Source organism: Rhinolophus sinicus, linkage group LG12 (assembly GCF_036562045.2).
Source record: "Rhinolophus sinicus isolate RSC01 linkage group LG12, ASM3656204v1, whole genome shotgun sequence".
In the NCBI taxonomy this organism is placed as follows: domain Eukaryota; kingdom Metazoa; phylum Chordata; class Mammalia; order Chiroptera; family Rhinolophidae; genus Rhinolophus; species Rhinolophus sinicus.
Window position 1 is genome coordinate 6,151,066 of NC_133761.1, and position 22,904 is coordinate 6,173,969.

Below are 22,904 nucleotides of genomic sequence, written 5' to 3' on the forward strand. Positions count from 1 at the left end.
CCCATTCCTTCACTCACAGACAGCCCACCGTGCCCCAAGGGTGCGCTCTGGCACAGAAACGCTAATTGTAATGAGAGTTCTTATCATGTAAAATAATAACATATTACCACGGCCATTATTTATTCAGCATTTCCTATTTTCCAGACACATCGTGATGTGCTGCGCGTGCTGTTTAATCCACACACAGCCGTGTACAATGGCTATTCTGGCTATTAATATAAGACCCAGTGTTATATTATATCATATTATATTATATTATATTATATTATATTATATTATATTATATTAATTATATTATATTACATTATATTATAAGACCCGGTCTTATTTTACTATAAGGGTCTTATATTAATTTTTACTCCAAAAGACGCATGAAAGCTGATTGTCCAGCTAGGTCTTATTTTCAGGGACACACGGTAGCTACTCCTTCTGGCTTCTCTTCTGTTCTTCCCTTAAATACTGTGCTGCTCAGGGTCCTTATGTTACTATTGACAATATCTGATACACTCTCCACACATGAGCTCCTAACCCCATGACTTCAAACTCTGGCATCCCAAACTGTTTAGCCTGTTGAGAGCTAAACATTCACTCTTACTTCCATCCTCACTCACCCTCTGCAGTCGTTCCCTTCTTACATCTTGGGAAGTGGCACCACGACCCACGGGACTGCCCAATCTGAAACATTACACGTTATCCTTGACTGGTGCTCAAGCAGACTGACCAGCCATCTAGAAAGCACATTACAGAGGGGAAGTCAAAGTAAACATTCTTCCAAGTCTAACTTTCAGATTCTACCATTATAAGTGGATCCTCTCCCTGGAGTAAACACGTCCTCTCTGAATTCCTAGCAAAAATTCATGGCCTCCAGGTACCAGTCACAGTTTTGCCAGCCACTGGGTGCAGCAATTTCACATACAATACCTTTTTTAAGCTTAATAACTACCTTTTCCGAAATAAACATTATCATCTCCATCTTATAGGTGAGGCAACTGAGACTCAGAAAAATCCTGTAAATTGGTCGAGGTCACACACCTGAAGAGTGGCAAGGGAAGAATTCCCATAGCCCATGTGGTTTCCAACACTCCACCGCCACCACTCATTTATGTATTCCTTTATTGATTCATTCTTTCAACAAACATTAATAGAATCACTATTAGCTTTATACTAACTTAGAGCAAAGTGTATATATATATATATATACCTATCTAGGTATCTATCTATCTATATATGTTTTTAAAGAATTATGAATATAATATTGAGCACCTACTGTATACCGGACACTTTGCTAAGTGTTAGTATTAAACTGAATTACCAAACACCTGCCCCGAGAACACCACAGCTATAGCAGGCAAGCGGAATGCATTCATTCATGTCATTTCCTGAGTACTGACTAGGTACCAGTCACACTTTTGGGGGCTAAGATACAGCAGTGAACAAGACAGACAAAGTCCCTGCCACATGCAGCTTCCCTTTTAAAGGAGGGACAGACAAATCCGCCAGAAGTCATCCAGTGAGAAAATGTCTTAGCGACAAGCTGTCTGACAACGATAAAGCGGGTGAAGAAAGAGCGTGCCCAAGGGGGAGCGTTGAGGGGTGCTCGCAGGTCTGTTTGAGGAGGTGACTAGCTCAGAGCACAGGAGGAGCCAGCGTGTAGAAATGCACGGGGATGCAGCTCCATGTGGCTGGGCTTTCTGCGGGCTCTGGTCACTGCCGCAGCCCTAGCCCCAGTGCCTGGCACAGAGTAAGTGCTCACTAAACACTTGTGGAATGAATGAGTGAATGGATGGGGGGATGGCAGCCGAGGCAGAAGAAACCATTACTGTCTCCCAGATCCAGCACCTCCCAGCTGGCTGGAGGCTCCGTTCTGCATCCACAGAGAGGGTGAAGCCTTTCAAGCTGGGGGCCCGTTTCCTCACATTTCCTGTTTTCCTTCAATCTACTCTTGCTGTGATGCTAGTTTGCCAGCTGTGTCTTTCTCCTTCTCAGCCCCTGGGCCTCAGGGAAGCGGAGAGGAGGCCCCATGTGACAGTGTGCCCAGAGAACACAGCCCTGCCAACTCCAGTCGCCCAGGCAGCATGGCAGATGTGTATCCTGGCTGCACTCACTGCTTTGGGAGTGGAGTTTAGCACATGCTGAGCACCGCAACCACCAAACAGATAATTCACTCAGCGCTTTCAAGCGAAGGAAGGGAACTGTGCCAGCAGCCAGCCGTGCCCCCGGCCCCTGAGGTAGGGGCCCTATGCCCACACAGAAGTTCTCAGGAAGTGGCAGCAGAATATACACTGTCAGCTCCCTCGAGAGGGTGCGTGTGTGTGTGTATCATGTGCAGATACAACATACACACACACGTGTACACACATATGCACACACAAACTATGTACATATTCGAAAAGATTTAAGTTATACAAGCATTAGACAATTTTGGAGTCAGTGCCTGCTCACCAGACCTTGCAGCTTGAGGACCTAAAGGACTAAGAATTAGCCCTGTGTGGGCGAAGGCACCACCAGACCAGGGGCCACAGTGGGGGTGGGGGGCCAGTGCACCTGGGTTGGTGCAGGACAGCTGCATGGTTTTAATCACACCCATTCCACCTCAAAGGTGCCCGGATGAGATGATTAGAACAGAATGTCCCTGTGATGCAGCCTGAGATGTCCCTGCAGACCCCCCTCCAAATGTGGGAACCCTAGCACAGTGATTGACATTGTCACTCAATACACAGGAGCTTTTCAAATACGTAATTTTATAGCTCTGCCATTAACGGGCCGGGACGGGGAGAGGCTCTTCTTCTGGAAAAACATGGGTTTGGACTTGGGAATTATCGCTGTTGTTTTTTAAACACTCACTCATTATCAGGTTCTTTGCTGACAGCGTTGGGCGTTACTCTTCAGCGCAAGCAGACTGGATCGACATTTCTTATTTTTCACCATCATCCTCATTTTACAGAGGCAGATGAAGGCACCAAGAGGCTAAGAAACCCGGACAGAGTGGCTAAGTGATGGAACAGGGCTGGAAGCTGGGCAGACAGCCCTCAAAGCCCATTGCTGTACCAGGATGGCCCACCGCTTCTCTCACTTAGATGGTGTGCAAGCTCCCTGCCAGCGCTCCAGTTTTTAGGATCGTATGACTCTGTCTCCCGCTTCATGGAAAACATTTGCAGGAAAGATCAACGAATCCACTCACCCACTAGTACAGCTGCGAGTAAAGGACGAAGGCAAAGCAGAAAGAGCAGACTGACTACACTCGTGGCCCAGGAGACGGCTCCTGCAGCCACTTCCATTTCCACCCATCCTGAATTCAGGCTTTGTGGCTGTCACTGAGCTCCAGGATGAGGTTAGGAGCAGCACCGGAAAGCCCAACAGGGCGGCCTGGACCGAGGTACCTTTCTTAGCACCACCTCGCAGTGCTCAGCTACAGCCTCTCCGCTGGCAGCGACCTGTGCTGCACCTGCTGCTCCAAAGAGGCTCAAAGTCAAGGGCTGGTGCATGTCCTACAGGGCATTTGGGAGTTCCTCAGGGGAAATGAAGCTAGAATACAGATACCGATTTCTAAAGGCTCATATTTGGTGTTTTCCCCTGGCTTGCAGTCTAAATGCTCAATTTACTGCAGTGGCACCTCTGAGCAGTGTGCTCCTGCAATAGGAGATGAAAAGTATTCCCTGTGAATTGCCCTGTGAATACGGTAGGCCCTTAGAAGAGCCAACATGTGGGCGCGCAGGAGAGGGGGGAGAGTGGTCGTCCTGCAGGAGGCTCCCACACCTGAGAAGACCACTCACGCTCATCCTGAGGGGGCGCCCTCTGCACTGGTTACTGTGCGCCATTTAAAAAGCAAGGGACATGGCTCTTTGAAGAAGAAATGAAACTCTGAGGGCCGAGGCCAGTCACTGCTTGGCCCTCAGGAGCCACGCTCGGCCCCAGGAGAACACGGGTGGGATGGTGGGCCATGGGGACCTTGGGGACAGCGCTGGCGCCCCGCAGCCCGTGTTCCTGCTTCCAGAAGAAAAGATGCTTCAAGAAGATGAAAACTGGTCTTCTGCTTGTAGAACTGGTTAACCCATGTTTAGGGGAAGGAGCTCTTGTTCAATACGTGTCCACAGTGGCTATTTGAAATAAAAGTTTTCAAGGAAAACACCATTCTTGGTTTATAAATCAATCAGTTCAATTAGGAGGTCTTCTCAGCCTTGCCACACCCACGGACCCTCTATTTCCGCTCCTCTACTATCTTATGAAGGCTGATGAAAGGGGAAAGTTTCAGCTTCAAGGTCAAGTTGTAGTGATGACATGTTTCCAAATTGGATCTCATTGTTGCAACTTCCAAAACTTGAGAAGTTACTTCAACACGTGACAGAGGAAAAAGAAATCGATGAAAAGAAATATTACAAGTACAGCAAAGAGAAGACATAAAAGCGGCTGGGGGAAAAGAAGTTTCCTTCGACTATGGCAGCATTAAAAACCAATAACATAAGTGTTGGTGTCTGGGTACAGTCAACTGCATTTTTCTCTAGCCACCCGGTTTCCAGTGACCGGGGAGGAGGATGTATTTGTTTTGTCCCTGGTCTGATATCTGACTGCATCCCTAGAAAATTAAGTGATGACTTATCTAAACATTTAAAGCTTCTAGAACCTTCAGATTCATTGCCAAACCCGCCATCAAAGAAAGTAATCAGATGAGCTTGTAAAAGCAAAAGAAGATCACACTAGGTTTAATATTAAAGATTTGAAGACTTAAAAAGAGAAACAGCAAAATGACTGCAGCTCAGAAGGCTTTGGCTAAAGTTGCCAAGAGCGGAATAAAAAGTATCAATTCCTTTTTTGGTGTAAAAAAAAAAAAAAAGTTGGAAAGATTTGAAAATGAAATCTAGCAAAAATATTTGCCTTTTCTGTGTTCCATTTTTGTCCTTCCTCTGTGTCACTGTACTTCCTGACCCTTAATCACCACTTTTTCAAATAAAAAAAGGAGTTTTCAGGTTCACTTGAAAAAAGATAAAAGAAGAAGAAGAAATGACATCTTTACTGTTTTGGTTGTTTTAAAAAAAGTACAATTTTTCTCCAAAAATAGTAAAATGATACACAATACGCAGATGACACAATTATCCTCCCTTTCTCAAAATGTGGCTTGTCCATCCGCCAATGCATCCCCCTCACAGACCAAACGGAGACCATTAGAACAGTTTTAAAGCTCATTGTGCAACAGCCTAAAGCCTGTCGAGGATGTGTGGTACCCAGGGCACTCTACGTGTGTCCGCCATCCTCCATGCAGCCTCCCTCCTGCCCCCTCGGGCCCTGCAGTCTGGAACTACCTGTACTGCCGTACATGGGCTGTGCTAATGCAGGCCCAGAAGCTTCCATTCATGCAGGGCCCTCTGCCTCCCTCTCCCCTCCTGGCCACCTGACAAATGCACCCTCATCCTGACGTCACCACTTCGCCATAACTCACCTGTAGCGTTCTCCCTGCCCACCTGCGGTGAATTTGGGGGAGCCTTCCCCCTGCTCACACTGCCGTCTGGAACAACCCCACTGTGTGGTAAGCGGCCCATTTCCTTAAATTCTGTCTTCCTGTGCCTTTCTCCTGACTAGAATGTGGGTTTCTCTCCTTGCAATCAAGACCTCCAAATCCTCAGCACAGCACAGCACCATTTTTGGAACGTAAGTGAAAATCCAGAAGCCACCATCCATAAGTGGCTGGCATACACGTATTCACTGCCTTGAACTCAAATGAAGTGAAAGATGATCTGTTTTGCCTTAGCACGCTGCTCGGTACGGGCCCACCCTACAGCTCGCTGTCACTTTCCTGCTCACTCACACACCCCAAAAGATCCTGCCAAGATCTAGTTCCAAACCCAGCACGAAGGCTCTCGTACCAGCTTCACGCTCCGGCTACAGCATTTTTCTGCTGCCTATCTTCCACCTCACTGCACTGATGGCCCTACGTCTGCCATTCCAATTTCTGATTTCAGGCCCATTTCATTCCCCGGGACCTTTGCACAGGCAAACCGCTGTCTTTGGAAAGACTTCCTGAAACCTGCCCGTCTGACAAACTCCTGTGGCCTTCAAACTAGCTAATGTGTTAGAAGCCCTCTCTGGAGCAACATAAATGACGTACTTGGTGTAGTTTCTAGCACATAGTACATACCCTGGACAGGCCTGTGCGATTTCAGAAGTCACCTTCCTCTTCACACCACCCCCATCAAACAAGCAGAGAATCAGAATCCCCTTTCCTGGCGTTTGAATGGGAGGCTTATACACACCCTTACAAGAAACAAGGCCAAGAAATTCGGTCTCCAGGCAAAGCAAGTATTCGAATGTCCACCTCTGTCACCCTTTCCAGAGGCTCAAACCAAGTACAGTAGTCCCCCCTTATCCACAATTTCGCTTTCCATTCTTTCAGTTACCCACAGTCAATTGCAGCCTGGAAATATGACATGGAAAATTCCAGAAATAAACAATTCGTAAGTTGCAAGTTGCACACTGTACTGAGGAACGTGATGAAATCTCGAGCCCTCCCACTCCATCCTGCCTGGGATGCGAATCATCCCTCCGTCCAGTGTCTCCGTGCCGCGTACATACCCCCCGCCTATAGTCACTTAGTAGCCGTCCCGGTGATCACATCACCTGTCATGTCATCACGGCTTGTGTTCAAGTCCCCCTGATTTTACTTATTATGGCCCCAAAGCCATTCACATAACTTTTGTTACAATATATTGTTATAATTATTCTATTTTAATATTAGTTATTGTTGTTCATTTCTTGCTGTGGTTAATTTATCAATTATACTATTATATGCAGGAACGTGTAGGGAAAAACATGATATGTGTAGGGTCTGGTATGACCTGCAGTTTCAGGCATCAACTAGGGGTCTGAGAACGTCACCGTCTGTGGATAAGGTGGGGGAGGCTACCGTATTCTTACCTAACTATACAAGGGCCAAATACACGTAGGTATAAACCCCAGCTTGGTCATTTAACCTATCAGAGCCTCAGTTTCCTTATTTGAAAAATGGACCTTGCTACCATCAAACATTCTTGTGAGCATTAAATGATTTATGAAATTGTTCAGTATTTGACAAATATTTCTTTTTCTCCCTGAATAGGAAGTGCATAAAGATGAGCAATTTACAAATGCATGGTGTACACACGCACACACACGCGCTCCATGTCAGAAGCACGCTGCTGACCTACCCCTATCCTGGAAGCAGACTCATACCCCCCTCTGCCTCACATCAAAGGCACATGCTCAAACTCCTCACTCCAATTTGGGAACTCAAGGCACAGATGGAATGTCAGTCCCAACATCTCTCCTGCTGCTTTCAAATCACACTTGTCAAAGGCGCTTTTAAAAATACAATGACACCTCATTCTGCCTTGGAAGCATCTACTCAGCTCCATAGATTTAGTGAGTGTGTGAAGGGAGGTGGGCTACACTTCATCTTTTATTTTTCTTCTGTTGGTAATTCCTGTCTCCGTAATACAAATGGTAAGCAAAAAGCAGGGGTACACTGTAAACTCACTCCAAGATGTTTATGCTTTGATTTATTCATGGTTAACAGTACACGTATCAAAGCACTCTTTACCTATAAATTTAAAAAATAATATTTTTAAGTGATAATAGTTAAAGGTTCCAAATATGTATAGGAAAAAAAAACAAAACAAATAACAAAAAACTAGGAACAACAGTTTGAGACTAATTCGGCAATGTAAGTCTAGCATCCTAAAGTATAAAGTTCTCAGACCCAGTAACTCCACTTTGGAGAATGCTCCCCTAGGAAATAATCCGGGTGCTGGCAAGAGCTTTACATACCAAGGTATTCATTGGAGTATTTTCATAATGATGAAGAGTCATAAAACTCAGATGTGCACATAGAGGAATGGGTTGGTGAACTGCAGTGTGTCTACTGGGTGGAAGAGCAGGACAGCTGTCACTGCCAATTGTGTGCTGTCTTCACTTGTTTCTTCAGCAGATTGAAGCATCATGAAAGTAGGAACATGGATGGATGGATGGATGGATGGATGGATGGATGGATGGATGGATGGATGGGTGGATGGATGGGTGGATGGATGGGTGGATGGATGGATGGGTGGATGGATGGGTGGATGGATGGGTGGATGGATGGGTAGATGGATGGATGGAAGGGTGGGTGGGTGGATGGAGGGATGGATGGGTAGATGGATGGATGGAGGGATGGAGGGATGGATGGATGGGTGGATGTATTGGGTGGGTGGATGGATGGATGGATGGATGGGTGGGTGGGTGGATGGATGGATGGATGGATGCATAGACTGTTGGATGGATGGATATACATGTATGACTGCATGATTCAGAAAGATATATAACAATTTGGAAATATACACATGATGCAATATTATCTAGAAACGAAAAATGTCATACTGTAGAGAGGTTACAACTCCTTCAGGCCACATAGGACCGCCTAAGGAGACTGGAAGGAAATCCACTAATGTGTTAGCTGACATGGAGTAACTTCTAAAGAACTCTGTGACTTCTTCTCTATGTCTGCATTGTTTCAATATTCTATCAGCAGTAAATATTAAATTATACCTGTCTCTTAAGGTTTGTGTCAGGAGGAAATATGCAGCACAGTGCTGAAGACAACATAAAGCTCTCAGTAAATGTTGAAAGTGTCGGGAAATACTATGTTATTGCTTTTCATTAAACATGGAACATTTTTCTTCTCTCCTTCCACAAACCCGTACAAAATGAAGTAAAGAAATATAACCTGAACAGACACTTCTCCCAAGAACACAAACAAACAGTCAACAGATCTATGAAAAGATGCTCAACTTCACTAGTTATTAGGAAAATGCAAATCAAAACCACAATGAGCTACCACCTCACACCAGTTAGAATGGCTATCGTCAACAAGACAAGCAATAACGAGTGTCACAGAGGCTGTGGAGAAAAAGGACCCTCATACACTGCTGGTAGGAATGTAGATTAGTACAGACACCATGGAAAACAGTATGGAAGTCCCTCAAAAAGTTAAGACTAGAATTACCATATGACCCTTTTCTGGGCATCTACCCAAAAAATCTAAAAACATTTATCCATAAAGATGTATGTGTCCCTATGTTCATTGCAGCTTTATTCACAGTGGCCAACACATGGAAACAACCAAAGTGTCCTTTGATAGATGTTTGGATAAAGAAGAGGTTCATATACACAGTGGAACATTACTCGGCCATAAGCAAAGACGAAACACTGCCATTTGTGACAACATGGATGGATCTTGAGATTATCATCCTAAGCGAAATAAGTCAGACAGAAAAAGTCAAGAACCATATAATCCCACTCATATGTAGGAGATAAAACTGAAGGCAACAAAGGAACAAGGCAAGCAAACAAACAAACAAAAACCCATAGACACAGACTACAGTTTAGTGGTCACCAGAGGGTAAGGGGCCAGGGGGTGGTAGAAGAGGGGAAAGGGGACCAACTATACGGTGATGGAAGGAGAACTGACTCTAGGTGGTGAGCACACAATGTGATACATAGGTGATGTATTATACAATTGTACACTTGAAGCCTATATAATTTCATTAACCATTGTCACCCCAATAAATTTAATAAAAAAAATTTAAAAAGTCTAAACCCCCAGAGATAACAAAAGGAAACAATGGAAACGAGCAAACAGCATAAGGGATTTCGACAGATGTTTAGATGATGAAAGGGAGCGGAAGCTGTGCTTTCGGACACAGCAGCGTGGAGTAACCGATACTCCAGGCTCCTACAGAGGGGGCTCCGGGCAGGATCTACTTGCTCCCTGGCCCCCCCCGGGAGGCAGGGCGACACTTGGGCTGGGAACGGGAGGATCCACTGTAGATCCTGGTCACCGCGGTTGGTAGTCACAGCAGATTGCTGGTGCTCTTTTGGGCTCCCCGGAAAACCACACCCACATGGCTATCTCAGTGAAATACTCTTGTTTCAAACTCAAGTCTTGATAGTACCAGGTTTTGAAGATGGAAAAGGGAAACTGGAAAAGGGTGATAAAAGGGAGCCCTACATCCTCATCTATCAAGGCAGGAACCCAATAGTTACTTCCAAAATTGACAAATCGAGGGATAGTGGGATTTGCATATTATTTCGAAACATGGAGGCCAGAATGAGGGGGAAAAAAAAACAAACAGCTACAAGCGTCGAAGGTGGTGGCCTCTGGGAGTGGGAAGGGCAGGTGCGTGGAGGTAAGACAGGGAGGAAGTTGCTCTTTTTTAAACCATAAATCTCTGGGGACTATCTGATGATTTCAATTGTTTGTATATTATCTTGATAAAACTCAAAATCAATTCTGACCAAAGTCTGGCTCAGACATGTGTTATGTGCTTGCCTTGGGTGTATAAACCATCCGTGACCTGGTAATACCGATACTTACCTCACAGTATTTCAGAACCTAATACCAGATCATATATGTAGAGTGCTTAGATATAAGTCTTAAAGGGCTTAGACATAGACACTCTGGGTAGAGTGTGCAGAAAACACACACAAACACACACACACACACACACACACACACACACACACGCGCGTTCCCCAAAGTTAGCTATTTTTACTGAGAGAAGGAAACTGACAACATGGGTTGAGAACACTTACACTTTCAGCCTCAGACGTGACTATAAATGACTGCCTCCTGCGGGGCTATATTCTGTCCCTGCAGCCAGGACCATAATGACAGCCGTCTAGAGCCCCTCAGACATCATGTCACAGCGCAGGAATTAACGCTGCTCTGGCTCTCAGAGCCTCTCATTTCCTGACTAAGGGACGTGCAGCGAGGCCCATGCTGGCCTGCCCGCTTCCCCTTCGCCCCATCCAGAGCGGCCCCACCCCCCGCACCTCCTGTGGCCTCGTGACCAGCCATGAGGTGGTGGGCCAGCTAGGACATGCAGGAGGGGACGGCAGTCTCAGTTTGGGCCTACTCCTGGGCTCGGGGCCAATGCCCCACCTCAGATGTCACTGTGCCACTCAGGGTGCTCATGGCGGTGAGGCTGAACTCTTCTGCACCAATGAACAGCTGAGTTCTTTCATGTTTTTGCCTCAGAAACCACTACTGTTGACATTGCCCCAGGTCCTTGATAGGCTGAAACAATACTTAGAATGACAATTGAGAGAACTAGGCTTCAGTCCCACTCTGCTTCCACTTAGCCATGTTGTCTGACCAAGTCATTTAATTGCTGTGAGTCAGTTTCCTCATCTGTGAAATGGGCTCAGTGTTGGCATTGCCCTGTTTATGCATACGAGTAGTTGATAGGAACTGGAATTAATGAGTGTGAGAGGGTGGGGCTATCTATAAACTGCTGGACAAAAGCAAGGAAAATGACGCGGTGGCACTCTCAGCGGAGAGATTAACAAGACAAGGGACTCACCTTTCTCTGTGAGGGAAGGCAGAACCACTGAAGGGCAAAAACTGGGAGCATCATTGCCAGCAACTAGAAAGAAGAAAAAGGCAGTCTGTTAGCTCTCCTTTTCCCTCAATATCATTGAGTCCTGAAGGCAGTAAGAGAGGAACAACTTGTCCATAGCAAAATTGGGCTTGGAAGGCAGAGTGTTCAACTGCCAGCACCACTCCTGCAGCAGCAGTCAGGATGGGCTCAGTTATGCTGATGTGACAATCGCAATATCTCAGGTGCTTGAAACAACAAAGGGTCGCCTCTCCCTGGCACCATGTGTCCACGGCACGTGGATTGGGGCTCTGCTCTACGTCATCCTCCCTCAAGGCCCAACGATACGGCAGCAGGAAAGAGAACACAGCAAACTCCACTCTTGCTCTTATACCTTCTGCCTCCAAGGGACACACATCACTTTGCACACATGTCACTGACTAAAGCCAGGGGTCAGGGGTGAGGAAGGGCAGCCCTACCTTGTTCTAGAGACATATAGTGAACACCACAAATGCCTACAGCCATCACTTATTGACTCTGTGAGCTTGGGCGAGGCAGTTAACCTCTCTGGGCCTCAGTTTGCACATCTGTACAATGGGGATGATACCACCTACCTAGAGAACCACTGTGAGGATTATAAGAGGTGACGTGGTGTCAGGAACAGGGAAAGAGCTCAGTAAAGGGCAGCTATGACTGGCAGGCCGTGTGGCAGGATGCCACTTAGAAGCAGCGTGGAGGGACAAGCTGTCTGACTTCTTGTGGACCCAGTTTCAGCATTGATGACATGAGAATGATGTAAGAATTACATGAGAAACCACACATAGCGAGTAGGTCATCCATAAGAGCTAATCACCTACCTTCTGCACCTTCTTCCTCCCTTACTGAACAAATCTAAATCTTCAGAGCCTCAGTATTCTTTTCTCCAAGTGGTCCAAGCTAGGAGTGCAAGCAGTTTTCCCCACTCACTGCGCTATAGCAAGGTCAGAGGTCAAAGGTGGCAGCTCTGGGGTCAGGGGGCTGGGACGAAATTGGCTAGGCCACTTTCCTCTGTGTGACCTTGAGCAAGTGACTCGACCTCCCTGTCTTCAGTTTCTTTGTCTGTAAAATGGGGGTAATGACAGCACCTACCTTGGGGCTATGAGGTTTAAATGAGTCGGTACATGTAAAGCTTTGGGCATACAGTAAGCACTCAATAAATCCTGGCCATCATTCACTCTTACTATTGCCCTGGTACAGTGACACACTGTTGCCATCGTCTCTGGTCCTTGTCTGCCACCACGAAAAACATCGGGTCAGAGTCAGCCTATTCTGGTCCCCACCCTGTGACCCCTCCCTGCCTGCTTCACTTTTGTTAGGCAAGCCATGACCCGGCATCTGAGCTCTAGAACCTCCAGCTGCATCTTTTGTTGCGTGTCTCCACCTGCCTGGAAACACCTGCTCCCAGGCATCATTCTACACCCCTGGTTCCCATCCTTCAGCAGATGTGAGAATCCCCTAGAGGGCTGGGTCATGTGTATCTCGCTGGGCCCCACCCGGAGTGTCTGACAGAGCAGGCCTGGGCGGGGCCTGACATGCGGCATTTCTGACAACTTCCCAGGACATGCTGAATGCTGGTCGAAGGACACACTTGGAGGACCACTCATTGAAGCTTCTGTCCCCAGCCTTCTGTGGGTTCCTCCGACAATTCCAGATTTAGTACCAACCAGCCATGCCCCCGTGCTACCCAGCTGGCCAGCTTGGCGCTTGCACCAGCTTGTTTGTTTAAATGTCTGTCTTTCCTGGAAGAGAGTGGCTCTTGGAGCAAAGATCCTTAGAGTCCGCGTGGTCCTCAGGGGACAATTGGACCATCTGTGTTAAGGGCATTCAAGTGTCTACGCTTGGACCCAGTAATTCTGCTTGTGAAAATTTATCCTGAAATTCAAAGCAAGCTTGGTTTGCAAAGGAACATTTATACAATAGTAAGGAAAGCCTAGAGACGATGTAACTACTTAACACTCTGAGACCGGTCAGGGAGCTACATTTCATCTGTGGGGCGAGACAGCATGCAGCTCTTCTCAGTGGAGCACTGACTGCATAGTTTGGCTATTGTTGTTCATGCTCTCTCAGGCACCATCAGTGTTTCATAACAGGGCACTATGAGCCCTATGGGTGGGACCTTCCTCACTGTACAGAAATAGCTGAGCCCTGAGGGCTCTCAGCTTCCCTGGGCCCCTGTGACACTGAAACCTTCAACATTCTCAGACCCTGGCAGGACTGACTCCGCCCTGGGGACACCCCTACTGAGAATCTTGCTGTATAACCTTGAGCGAGTCACTCAGCTAAATCACACTTGTTAAACAAATGAGCCCTAACCCTTCTGCTTCTTCCCAACTCTGCTCTCAGCGGCATCAAGTTGGTGGCTTGAAACTGGCCACGGTGGGAATATTTACACCATGGCAAGTGGCAACCGCCAGAAAGCAACTCCGTCTTCTCTGGTTGCAGAATATTTGTCAGCACAGCACTGAATGAGGGGTAACAATAGTCCCTACCTCATGGGGTTGTTTGAGGACTAAGATGTCACCTGCAAAACACTAGCCTAGTGCCTGCAGCCAGCTCAGCTAGGTTAATGGCAGAAGCTATTGATAGGACGTGAATGATGGTGAAGAATGGGCTGTACAGTAGACTCTACCTACACGTGGTAGATTCTCCATGGGGCTCAGACAAGTCTAATTAGAAGAGCGTGGCATTTCCTTTGCAGGTTATGTTCCCATATCTAGAATTGCTACGGGGTCCAAGTGCATTTGCTTAATAAGAGAGAAACTGTGAGGCTTCGACTGATTTGTTTTGTTTTGTTTTGTTTTGTTTTTTCAGAAGCCACATTTGACTTTGTAAATAAACCAAAGACCCTGCTGCACTTGCAGGCCTGGCACAGCTGTAGGAGACATGGTAGCCCTGGTTTCTTCAAAGAGCAGAGGGTCCCCAGGCCCCAGGGGCCCGCCCTTCCAGGAAACCTGGGCTCTGGGGCAGGGCCCTCCTCCGCCTGCACTCCCACCCAGGATGCTGAGAACGTTTCCTGTCTGGGTCCTGCTGCTGCCGGGAAGGGGCTGCAAACAGCCCCATTTGCATCACAATTGCTCATGTGGATCCTTAGTTCTGTGTAGAGACCCACGGAACTATCTGTTCACTGTGGACAGCAAAGTCAGGCTGCACATGCCCACGGGCGCTGTGGGTCCCCTCTAAATGCCCCCCGATCGGGGCGTGTGCCTCAGCCTCCAGGTTTGCTCTGGGAACAGAGCCCAGGTACCAAGGTTCTGCTGTCATTGCCTAAGGGCAGGGGTCTGAGGCCCTGAGAGCTCTGAGGGCAGGGACATAGCCTACCCCAGCTCGGTGACCTGCTGACCGGTGGTCTCCATGCTGCTCCCTGTCCTCCACTTTCCTTTGTCTACATCCAGATTTGCCTGGGGTCATTTTGGCATAATTCCTGTAGAATGGAAGTCCATGCTCCGGAAGCACCCGTGGACGCCACGACAGCAACCCAAGCCAGAGCTCCGAACTCTCTGATTACAGAGAGAATAATTATCTCCTCCTGAGGGGACGGGAAGAGCGCCAGCCTCACAGGGGCTTGTAAGTGAATTCAGGGGAAAATACGCTGCTGACATACGTCCAGTAAGTGCTTCAGGATGGTTCAGATTCTCTCACGTGGTCACCTGTAGTCGGAGCTCAACGAATAGCATGTCCTGCCCTTCCTCAGTGGTCGTTCCTCAGAAATGGGGCCTATGCTTTGCTTCTTGCACCTGGCTCTCAGCCGGAGGTCGAGTCGGGGTCCGTGGTCATCAGTCAGTACAGATGTCAGCACACTAAATGATCAACTTTATGCAAGGGCCAAGTCTAGTATGGAAACTCTTTGCCAGAATTCCTTTGTAAGAATGTTTACCTCCTTTACCCGCACTGACGGAGGGGGAGGGTTGGGGTCCGACCCCCCCTTCAAGGTCTCCCCTAACCCTGCAGAGGCTACTTCCTGTGGTGATGTGTGTGATTGTCTCATACAGAAAAAAGTCGTGACGATGCCAGCTTGCTTGCTGCGATTTTCCAACACTGCACTGGTGTGGTTTTGTCTATTGCAGAGAATAGGACCCAAGACCAGACTAACATTCAGAATCCAGAAGGTGACTATGTTTTGGCTCAAAATACGCCATAAATCAAAAGATAGATCAACACGACTCAACTGGGAGAATGGTCTGATTCATTAAACTCGTCTCCCAGAGTAAGATTCCTTTGCTCTGCTTGGGTCTAGGAGGAAATCACCTACCAAGTCTTAAGACATACCCCACCGCCCACTTCTGATGTAGTCAAGTGAAAGAAGAAAGTCTGGTGAGGACCCGATTCTGCTCTGACGGAGAGCCCTGGACCACACCATGTCATCCAAACCCTCTGACAGCCAGCCCTCTTCCTTCTGTTCTTCTGAAATGGGAAATGCGGAGTCACTCACACCAGAATGGCCATCAGCCATGTGCATCCCAAGGTATTTTCTACCCAGGCGTCATGAAAGACTGATGGCACTTTAGCATTTTAATTTCTCTCCCCATGTCCCCATGCAGTGAGGGTAGGTGGCACATAGTGTGCAGGAGTGCCTGTTTGGGCGTCTCCATGACAACGGGCCAGCAGATTGCAGGAGGTCCCTAAAGCAGGAAGGAGGGTCTCAGGAGCCTTCAGCGGTGGATTTGCACCCCTCTGAAGCAGAATTAATTTCTGTTCTTGTGTCCCCATAGCACTTTATGTATAAGACTGCAGCTACTATGCTACAGTTAATCATGTATGCCCATGTCTTCCTTACTAGGATGCCAGCATCTAAGAAAAATGACTAGAGCATATTAATCTCAGACCGTATTAATCAACAGAGGGTCTGACTCACGATAGATACTCAGTACGTTTGCAAAGCATCTGGTCTACATCATAAGTGATCCTACCCCAGAATGGTTTATTTATTTACAGTCTGGAGTTCCTCCTCAGGCTGGGACACCTGGAGGACAGAAACCATGTCTCACTCATTCTCAGCTACATAACACAGGGATTTAGAGTCAGAAAGAACGAGGTCCAAATTCTAACTCTGTCATTCACCTACTGTGTGACCTTGGACAAATGACTTAACCTCCCTGAGCCTCCCTTTCCTCATCTAACAGTGCTTGTGACGGCTAGATAAGACAATGCTTATAAAGTACTTGACACCCAGCCCCAAGAACAGAGGTTGGATTTGTGACCCCAGACGCCTCGGGCATGGTCGATGCTCAGGCAGTGTTTGTTGAATGAGGCCACCTGTGTGAATTTTTATTTCCCTGCCCTGTAGTTCCTGGGCAGAACTCCTGAGTCCCCAGCCTGACCCCATAGAATATATGTTGGGAAAAGTTAGTGGTCTGTGCAGTCGGATGAAAAGATACAGATGGAATGAGTTGGGACAATGAGAACCTTGGGTTCTTTTTGCCTTGCCAACTCCTGCCACGATGTTGTAACACTCTGGTCTGATTCCCATGACATTTCTGAACAAATGAATTATTTCTTAAGCTTCTTGTTACCCAATTCGTCTCTGAACAACAGGAAGGTGGAAAATGACATTTTCCAGTGTTTGGTGGGGCGAAGAGATGGAAAGAGGTGTGGGAGGAAAGACGGGCTACAGCCCTAACTGACAAGATGAGAAAACCAAGGGAACGTGGCTGAGGGCACATCTGTTGGTTTCCCTGTCTAGTAACAGCACCTTAATTGAACTTTGAGGAACTGTCTCTCCCCCAGTGCGTACACTTTCACTGGGACTGTCACTCAAACTTCCCCACCCTCCCTCTGGCAGTGAGTGAACCATAGCCCAAGCTGCGCCAAACTCCCTCCCTGAAATGTAAAGCTTGTATACAACCACCAACACCCGTTGGAGGAAACTGATGATGACAGTGACACACGGAAGAGGGTGTCCATTCGTTCCTGCTAAATACATCTGTGTTGCTGAGACCTAGTTGCTCATCTTTCCTCTGAGTCTATGAGCAGATCTGCAATCAATTCCTTTTCTGCTTAAGTTAAATAGAGTCCGTTTCTGTCGCTTGCGCCCCTTGGATCCTGACGAGTCTACTCCCCAGCCCAACGACAACATCCTGATACATGGCTGCAAAACGGTCAATTAATTATGGCCACAGAGCTGGTCAGGGCAGGTTACTTACCAGGTTTCTGGTACCATCCGAAGGGATAGGTGCTGACCTCAGTGTCGGCAGAGCCACAGTCCAAAATGTTCCAGGCTCCTCCATTTTCCTCACTGCATGTCTGAAGCCCCAGACTGTTCAGAATTAGGCACGTCACCTCCCCTCCTGGGAAAAGAAAAAAAAAAAAAAAAAAATTACCAGGATGGAAGATTCTAATGGAAAGAGGGAAATTCTGCAAACTCACTCTTCAGCAGACATTTGGGGTTCACTATAGTCCAAGTAAGATCTTAGCCACTGATGAAAAACCTGGTACCTCAGTGAGCTTCTGGTCCAAGAGAACAGGGATAGAGGCAGCTAATACTATGGAGCCCCCATTATGTGCCCAGGCCTTCTAGGGCTCTGTTTGCATCATATCACTCGGTCCCCACACAACCCTACGAGGAGGTTAGCATCTGTGTCCCCATTTACAGAGTCGGAAATCGAGGCTTGGAGATTAAGCGACTTTCCCAGGATCACATCACTAGCAAGTGACTGAATCAAGTTGTAAATACAGATCATATGCGTGGATCCAAAGTTCACCCCACAAAGCTGCGTGACTGGAGGCTTGACAGAGGAGAAGCTAGCTAAGTGAGTGTGGAAGGAAAGCTATTCGAGTCAGGCAGGAATACTGTGTAAAGCTGAGTGGGCCCTGGAACAGGCGCCATGTCTGCTATCCCACCCATTAGCGCTTCCCCTTTCCAAGTCCCCACTCCCCATCCGAGAACAAGGATCACCCCTTCCCACCCGCCATGAGGAGATGCTGAGAACGAGAGATCATAGATGTGACCGCAAAGTTCTGTATGCAGGCGAGGGGGCTGCTCTCACTGTTACCTTTTAACTGGGAAACGTTTAGAAAGCCAAAGCCGGTGCAGCAGGGGTCCACATCGCACTGTCGTTCACATTCGAAGAAGCTGGCGTAGGAAGAGAAAGAGCAGGCCTGAAGGTTTTCCTTGGTGGCCCAGGGCCTACTGGTGGGCTCAATGGCAGTCATTCTTACTTCCGGGGACCTGCTTTCTTTATGACTACCTAAATTGGGGGTGTTCTGGTCAATACGCATGAGTGGATTCCTAGCTCTGAGGGTTTTTTTCTGAAAACAAAACTCCACTCTGCCATCCTTCATTAATTCATTTGCTCATTCATTCATCAAGCATACATGTATTCTGTACCTACTAGGTGCCTGGCTCCAAGCCAAGCTAACCCAGCATCCTGAATGCACTACCGTACCTTTCAGATAGAAAGTCCCAGCTTTGGATTCTGGGAAAGGAAAGAAATGGTAGGGAAGGCGTCTCCAGAAGTGGGGGTTCCATGGGCACACAGTTGGAGTGACCCAGGCAGGTGCCTGTGGGTTCCCTCCCCCACCCTACCCCCTCTACAACATAGGCTAGTCTCACTCCAAGAACACACCCGTGTTGGCTGGGTCACTGCATCCACGTGCTGTCTCAGGACCGACTTTGCTCAGTAACTCAGTATGGCAACTGGACTCCACCCTCAGCTTCTAGTGGGTTCCCACCAGTGCTCTGAGATCAGCTCTGAGTTCCCCGGTTCCGGCCCTGACCACATGTCCCAGTTCTGAGCACTCATTCCCGATTCCTGGGAGCTCGCTCACCCTCTGAAAGCCTTCTGGGTGTGGAGAAACGGCCTCTTTCTTGCCGTTCTCGTTTGCTGTCTTAGGAGCTCCCTGAACCCTAGTCACAGCATGATGGATGAAACCCCCATCTCCTGGGCAGCTCTGCTGATGCTGACTTCATCTTTGCCCTGATGCCCACAGACCCCCTGCCCGTGGTGCCCTCTCCCAGAGCCCTGCCCACCTGCCTACCTTCCACTTCACTTTACTTTCTTGGAAACCCACTGCTAAACCCCAGCCTGGATGATGTGGTTTCCCGTTGAATGACTCTTTCCTGAGTCCCACAGCCGCTGTGGCAGAACTGGGGACAGGCTGACCCTGGTTCCGAGCCTCCTTCTCTTTCCCCCACCCGCCAGCATGGGTGGTGCCCAGCCAGATCTCCCCAGACGGCCTCCTATCATCTTTTTATGTCCACTTTCAAAAGCCAATCTTAAACATCGGCAACACGACAGTTTTATAAATCCACAGTTCATAGATTGGTGACTCGAATTCTAAAGTCCAAAAGAATCGCCAGGAGGAGAAGCTTACGGAAAATTTAGATTCTTGAGCCCCCATCCCAGAAAATGCTGGCTCCATGGGCCCAGGGAATGACCCAAGAATGTGGTTTGTAAAGAATCCTCCTGGTTATTCTGATGGGTGAGAGCCACAGAGGAAGCGGAGAGAAGCAGCCCCTTCAATGAAAACAAACAAGTAACAGCTAACTAACTAAATACATAAGAAAATACACTACTCAAATAATAAATAAATTAAAAAGTCCGTCCAGATTCTGAATACAGCACAGTGAGACTTTGCTGATCCAGTTTATTGTAATTTTTATTAATTAATAATCATTGATTCATTATTTAATTAATAAGATGATGGCTCATTTCGTTTTGCATCAACTGACTGGAGGTCCAGCATCAGGAACTTACCTCAGGGACGGTTTTTCGATGTGGTTACTTCCTTATTACCTGTTTCCCTCTTTGCTTTGGGTTTTACAGATTCTTATGTATGTGCTTTTGACTGATATTATGTCACTTTCTTTATGCAGCAGAAAGGACTTACTAATAAACATCAGCAGCGGGGCAGGAGTGGGGGCAGGGGGGTGTGGTGACATAGCTTACCCACTGGAAATAGACTTGTCAGACATGGGAATTTTGCTTCTAATGGAAATCCCCATCAGTTTTTGGAATGGCAGGCGAGTGTAAAAGTTCTCCACTTTTTCTTTCAGTACAACTACACAGGGGAAGAAAGAAATTGCATTATTTAAGGAGAGATTTGTTGTATCCGTGAAAGTATGCAGACGGAGGTGTACAAACCAGACTGAGTGCTTCCCATGAAAGATGGCTTCGTAAACTCATGTATTCACTCTCTGCTCCCATCCCAAATCTCACTAAAATAGTAGTAAAGGTATTCTTATAAAGGCACACACAGGGATAAAATGAACAGGATAGAGGATATAGCAACACAATTTTAGAAGCTAGAAAGCACATAGAAAAGTAAAAAAAAAAAAATGGACTTAATAGTTCTAAAAAATGCTGAACTCTCAACTTTTCTGTGGGAAGAACCAAGAAGCAACTCCATCCACCTTCTAGAATCCCGAAAGTGTTGGCAGCTCTGGGATGAAGGTGGGCTAAACCAGGAGGGGCTGGAGATCTCTTTAGGAGGCAACTGTGTCTCCAGATGCCCTCCTCTGCTTTCCACAGGGACAGCTGCCCTCTCCCCACCTCAGAAGAAGACGGAGGCTTATTCTCTGGAGAGGACAAAAGAGCGGGTCTCTTGGGTACACCCGGTCAAACTAATGGTGGGTGTACCACACTGAAAACGGGGGATTCTTTCAAGTCAATCTACACAGTGAATAATCGAGGCTCTTTCATCTCCCAACCTTCTTCGGAATCCAAGCCAACAACAGCCTGCCTCATGCCCCCAGGTGAGATATTATAAGATCCCTCTGGACAAAGGACCTATAAAGAATGACATGAGGGATTCCCCAGAGGGTGGCCTGACAGATTGTCCTCCAGGGAAACCTAACGTCAACAAGCTCCCGCCACACACTCAGAGCTTCCGCTCAGCTTCTGGGCCCTTCTCTTACGTTTGAGTGGAAAACCACGGGTCACCAGATAGCTGAGAAAGGCCTCCAGGAAAGACTCTAGCACAGTAAATGAAAGATAACAACATCTCAGAAGAAAAGGAGACCATGCAGGGTGAAAAAAAAACTCCAAAACAAGCAAAAAAAGGTGTTGTTAATGCCCTCAGAGAGAAAAATTAACTAGTATCTTGTTAGAGCCACAGTTGTTGAGATTTGCTGTAATAAATGTAAGTAACTGGTCTGTGCGTGGACAGAGCTTTCCCTGAGGAGCGGGGTTCTGGGGCAGGATTACTCTCTACAGTCAACTTGATGCATTTTGAATGGCTTCACATCTCTACAAGGAGAGTGGATAACTTTACTTTTTATTAAAAAAAAAAGAATACTTGATCTGGATAATCTAAGGTCGCAGAGACAGCGGCCACCAGAAATGCAGTCTCGGCAAATCCCATGGAGTGCTCACCTTTCCTCCGGAACAGGGCTGTTGGCCTGTGGGGCAGGGTCAGTCTGCAGCCCCTGGGACTGGATTCCAGGACATCATCACACAGCTGGGCCTCTGGGTAGAGGGTGCAGGTGAGGTACAAGGGGGAGCTGTCTCTTATCTCCGCCAGCTGGCAGAAAGAGGGCTCCTGGATACAGCCTGCGGGCAAGAGAGCTGTGGGTTTCCGTGCTTGGGAGGCCTGCAGGGGACGGCTCCCTCTGCAGGACCTCCTGTGGGGAGATGCCCCAGAGGGATTCTTCCAAGGCAGGGCAGAGCCCCAGTCTGCAAAGCCCAAGAAAATGGATGGATGGACGGACGGGCGGATGGATGGATGGACGGACGGACGGACGGACGGATGGATGGATGGATGGACGGACAGATGGACGGACGGATGGATGGCTGGATAAAGGTTCTGGGAGCAGAGCAGAGCGTAACTACACTATAAGCTTCTTGAAGACATGGGTTATGTCCTGTCTTTCTTCTGTGTCACCCATGGTACTAACATGGAAATGATCCCTGAGTCAGTCATTGAATTCGATCGTATCTATTTCTCAAGAGTTGTTACACCAGGCCTGTGACGCCTGACCACAGGGTCTGGAAGAAGAACGATGAGGTCTAAGGAAGGATACTTACGAGAAAGGCACCACAGGTTTGCCTGCGGAGGTGAAAATAGGTGTTTGAACAGCCAGTGCTGCTGGCTCGGCAGGGATCGGTTCTCACTGACCATGACCTGGGTAAGGTCCACAGGGGAGAAAAACTCTGTCGTCAAGTCTGAAAAAGAAGGAGGGAGGGAACTCCCTTTGCCTTTAGCTCCAGAATGAATGAATCTCTCTCTCTCTCTCTCTCTCTCTCTCTCTCTCTCTCTCTCTCTCTCTCTCTCTCTCGCACACACACACACACACACACACACACACACACACACATTTTTAGGCTATGAGAGGCCAGGCAGGTCTAGAGTCAATAGGGCTGGGAGTCTGCTCAGGCAGGAGAGGGGCACAAGGTCCCAAAACATGCTAAAAATTATGTAGTTGCAAAATCTTAGAGGAAACCTTGGGAGCCATCTGGTTCAACTTGTCACCCAAGGCAGGGCTTTTCCCCATGATGCCTCTGGCTGATGCCCCTGCAGCCCTGCCAGACATGTCTGCACCGACCACAG

General features: G+C 47.7%; 1 protein-coding gene and 1 pseudogene across 1 annotated transcript in view; one reads left to right on the forward strand and one right to left on the reverse strand.

Moving 5' to 3' along the window:
• Window positions 1-22,904, reverse strand: part of LOC109443560 (thyroglobulin) — a 158,227-nt gene that overhangs the window by 113,451 nt on the left and 21,872 nt on the right. Inside the window, exons 6-11 of the mRNA XM_019724102.2 lie at window positions 22,382-22,519; window positions 21,731-21,907; window positions 20,306-20,417; window positions 18,410-18,489; window positions 17,561-17,704; window positions 11,367-11,429 (exon numbers count right to left, since the gene is read on the reverse strand). Coding sequence (XP_019579661.2) covers window positions 11,367-11,429; window positions 17,561-17,704; window positions 18,410-18,489; window positions 20,306-20,417; window positions 21,731-21,907; window positions 22,382-22,519 — 714 coding nt within the window. The remainder of the gene's footprint in view (window positions 1-11,366; window positions 11,430-17,560; window positions 17,705-18,409; window positions 18,490-20,305; window positions 20,418-21,730; window positions 21,908-22,381; window positions 22,520-22,904) is intronic.
• On the forward strand, window positions 3,931-4,929 carry LOC109433914 (ribonuclease H2 subunit B; annotated as a pseudogene).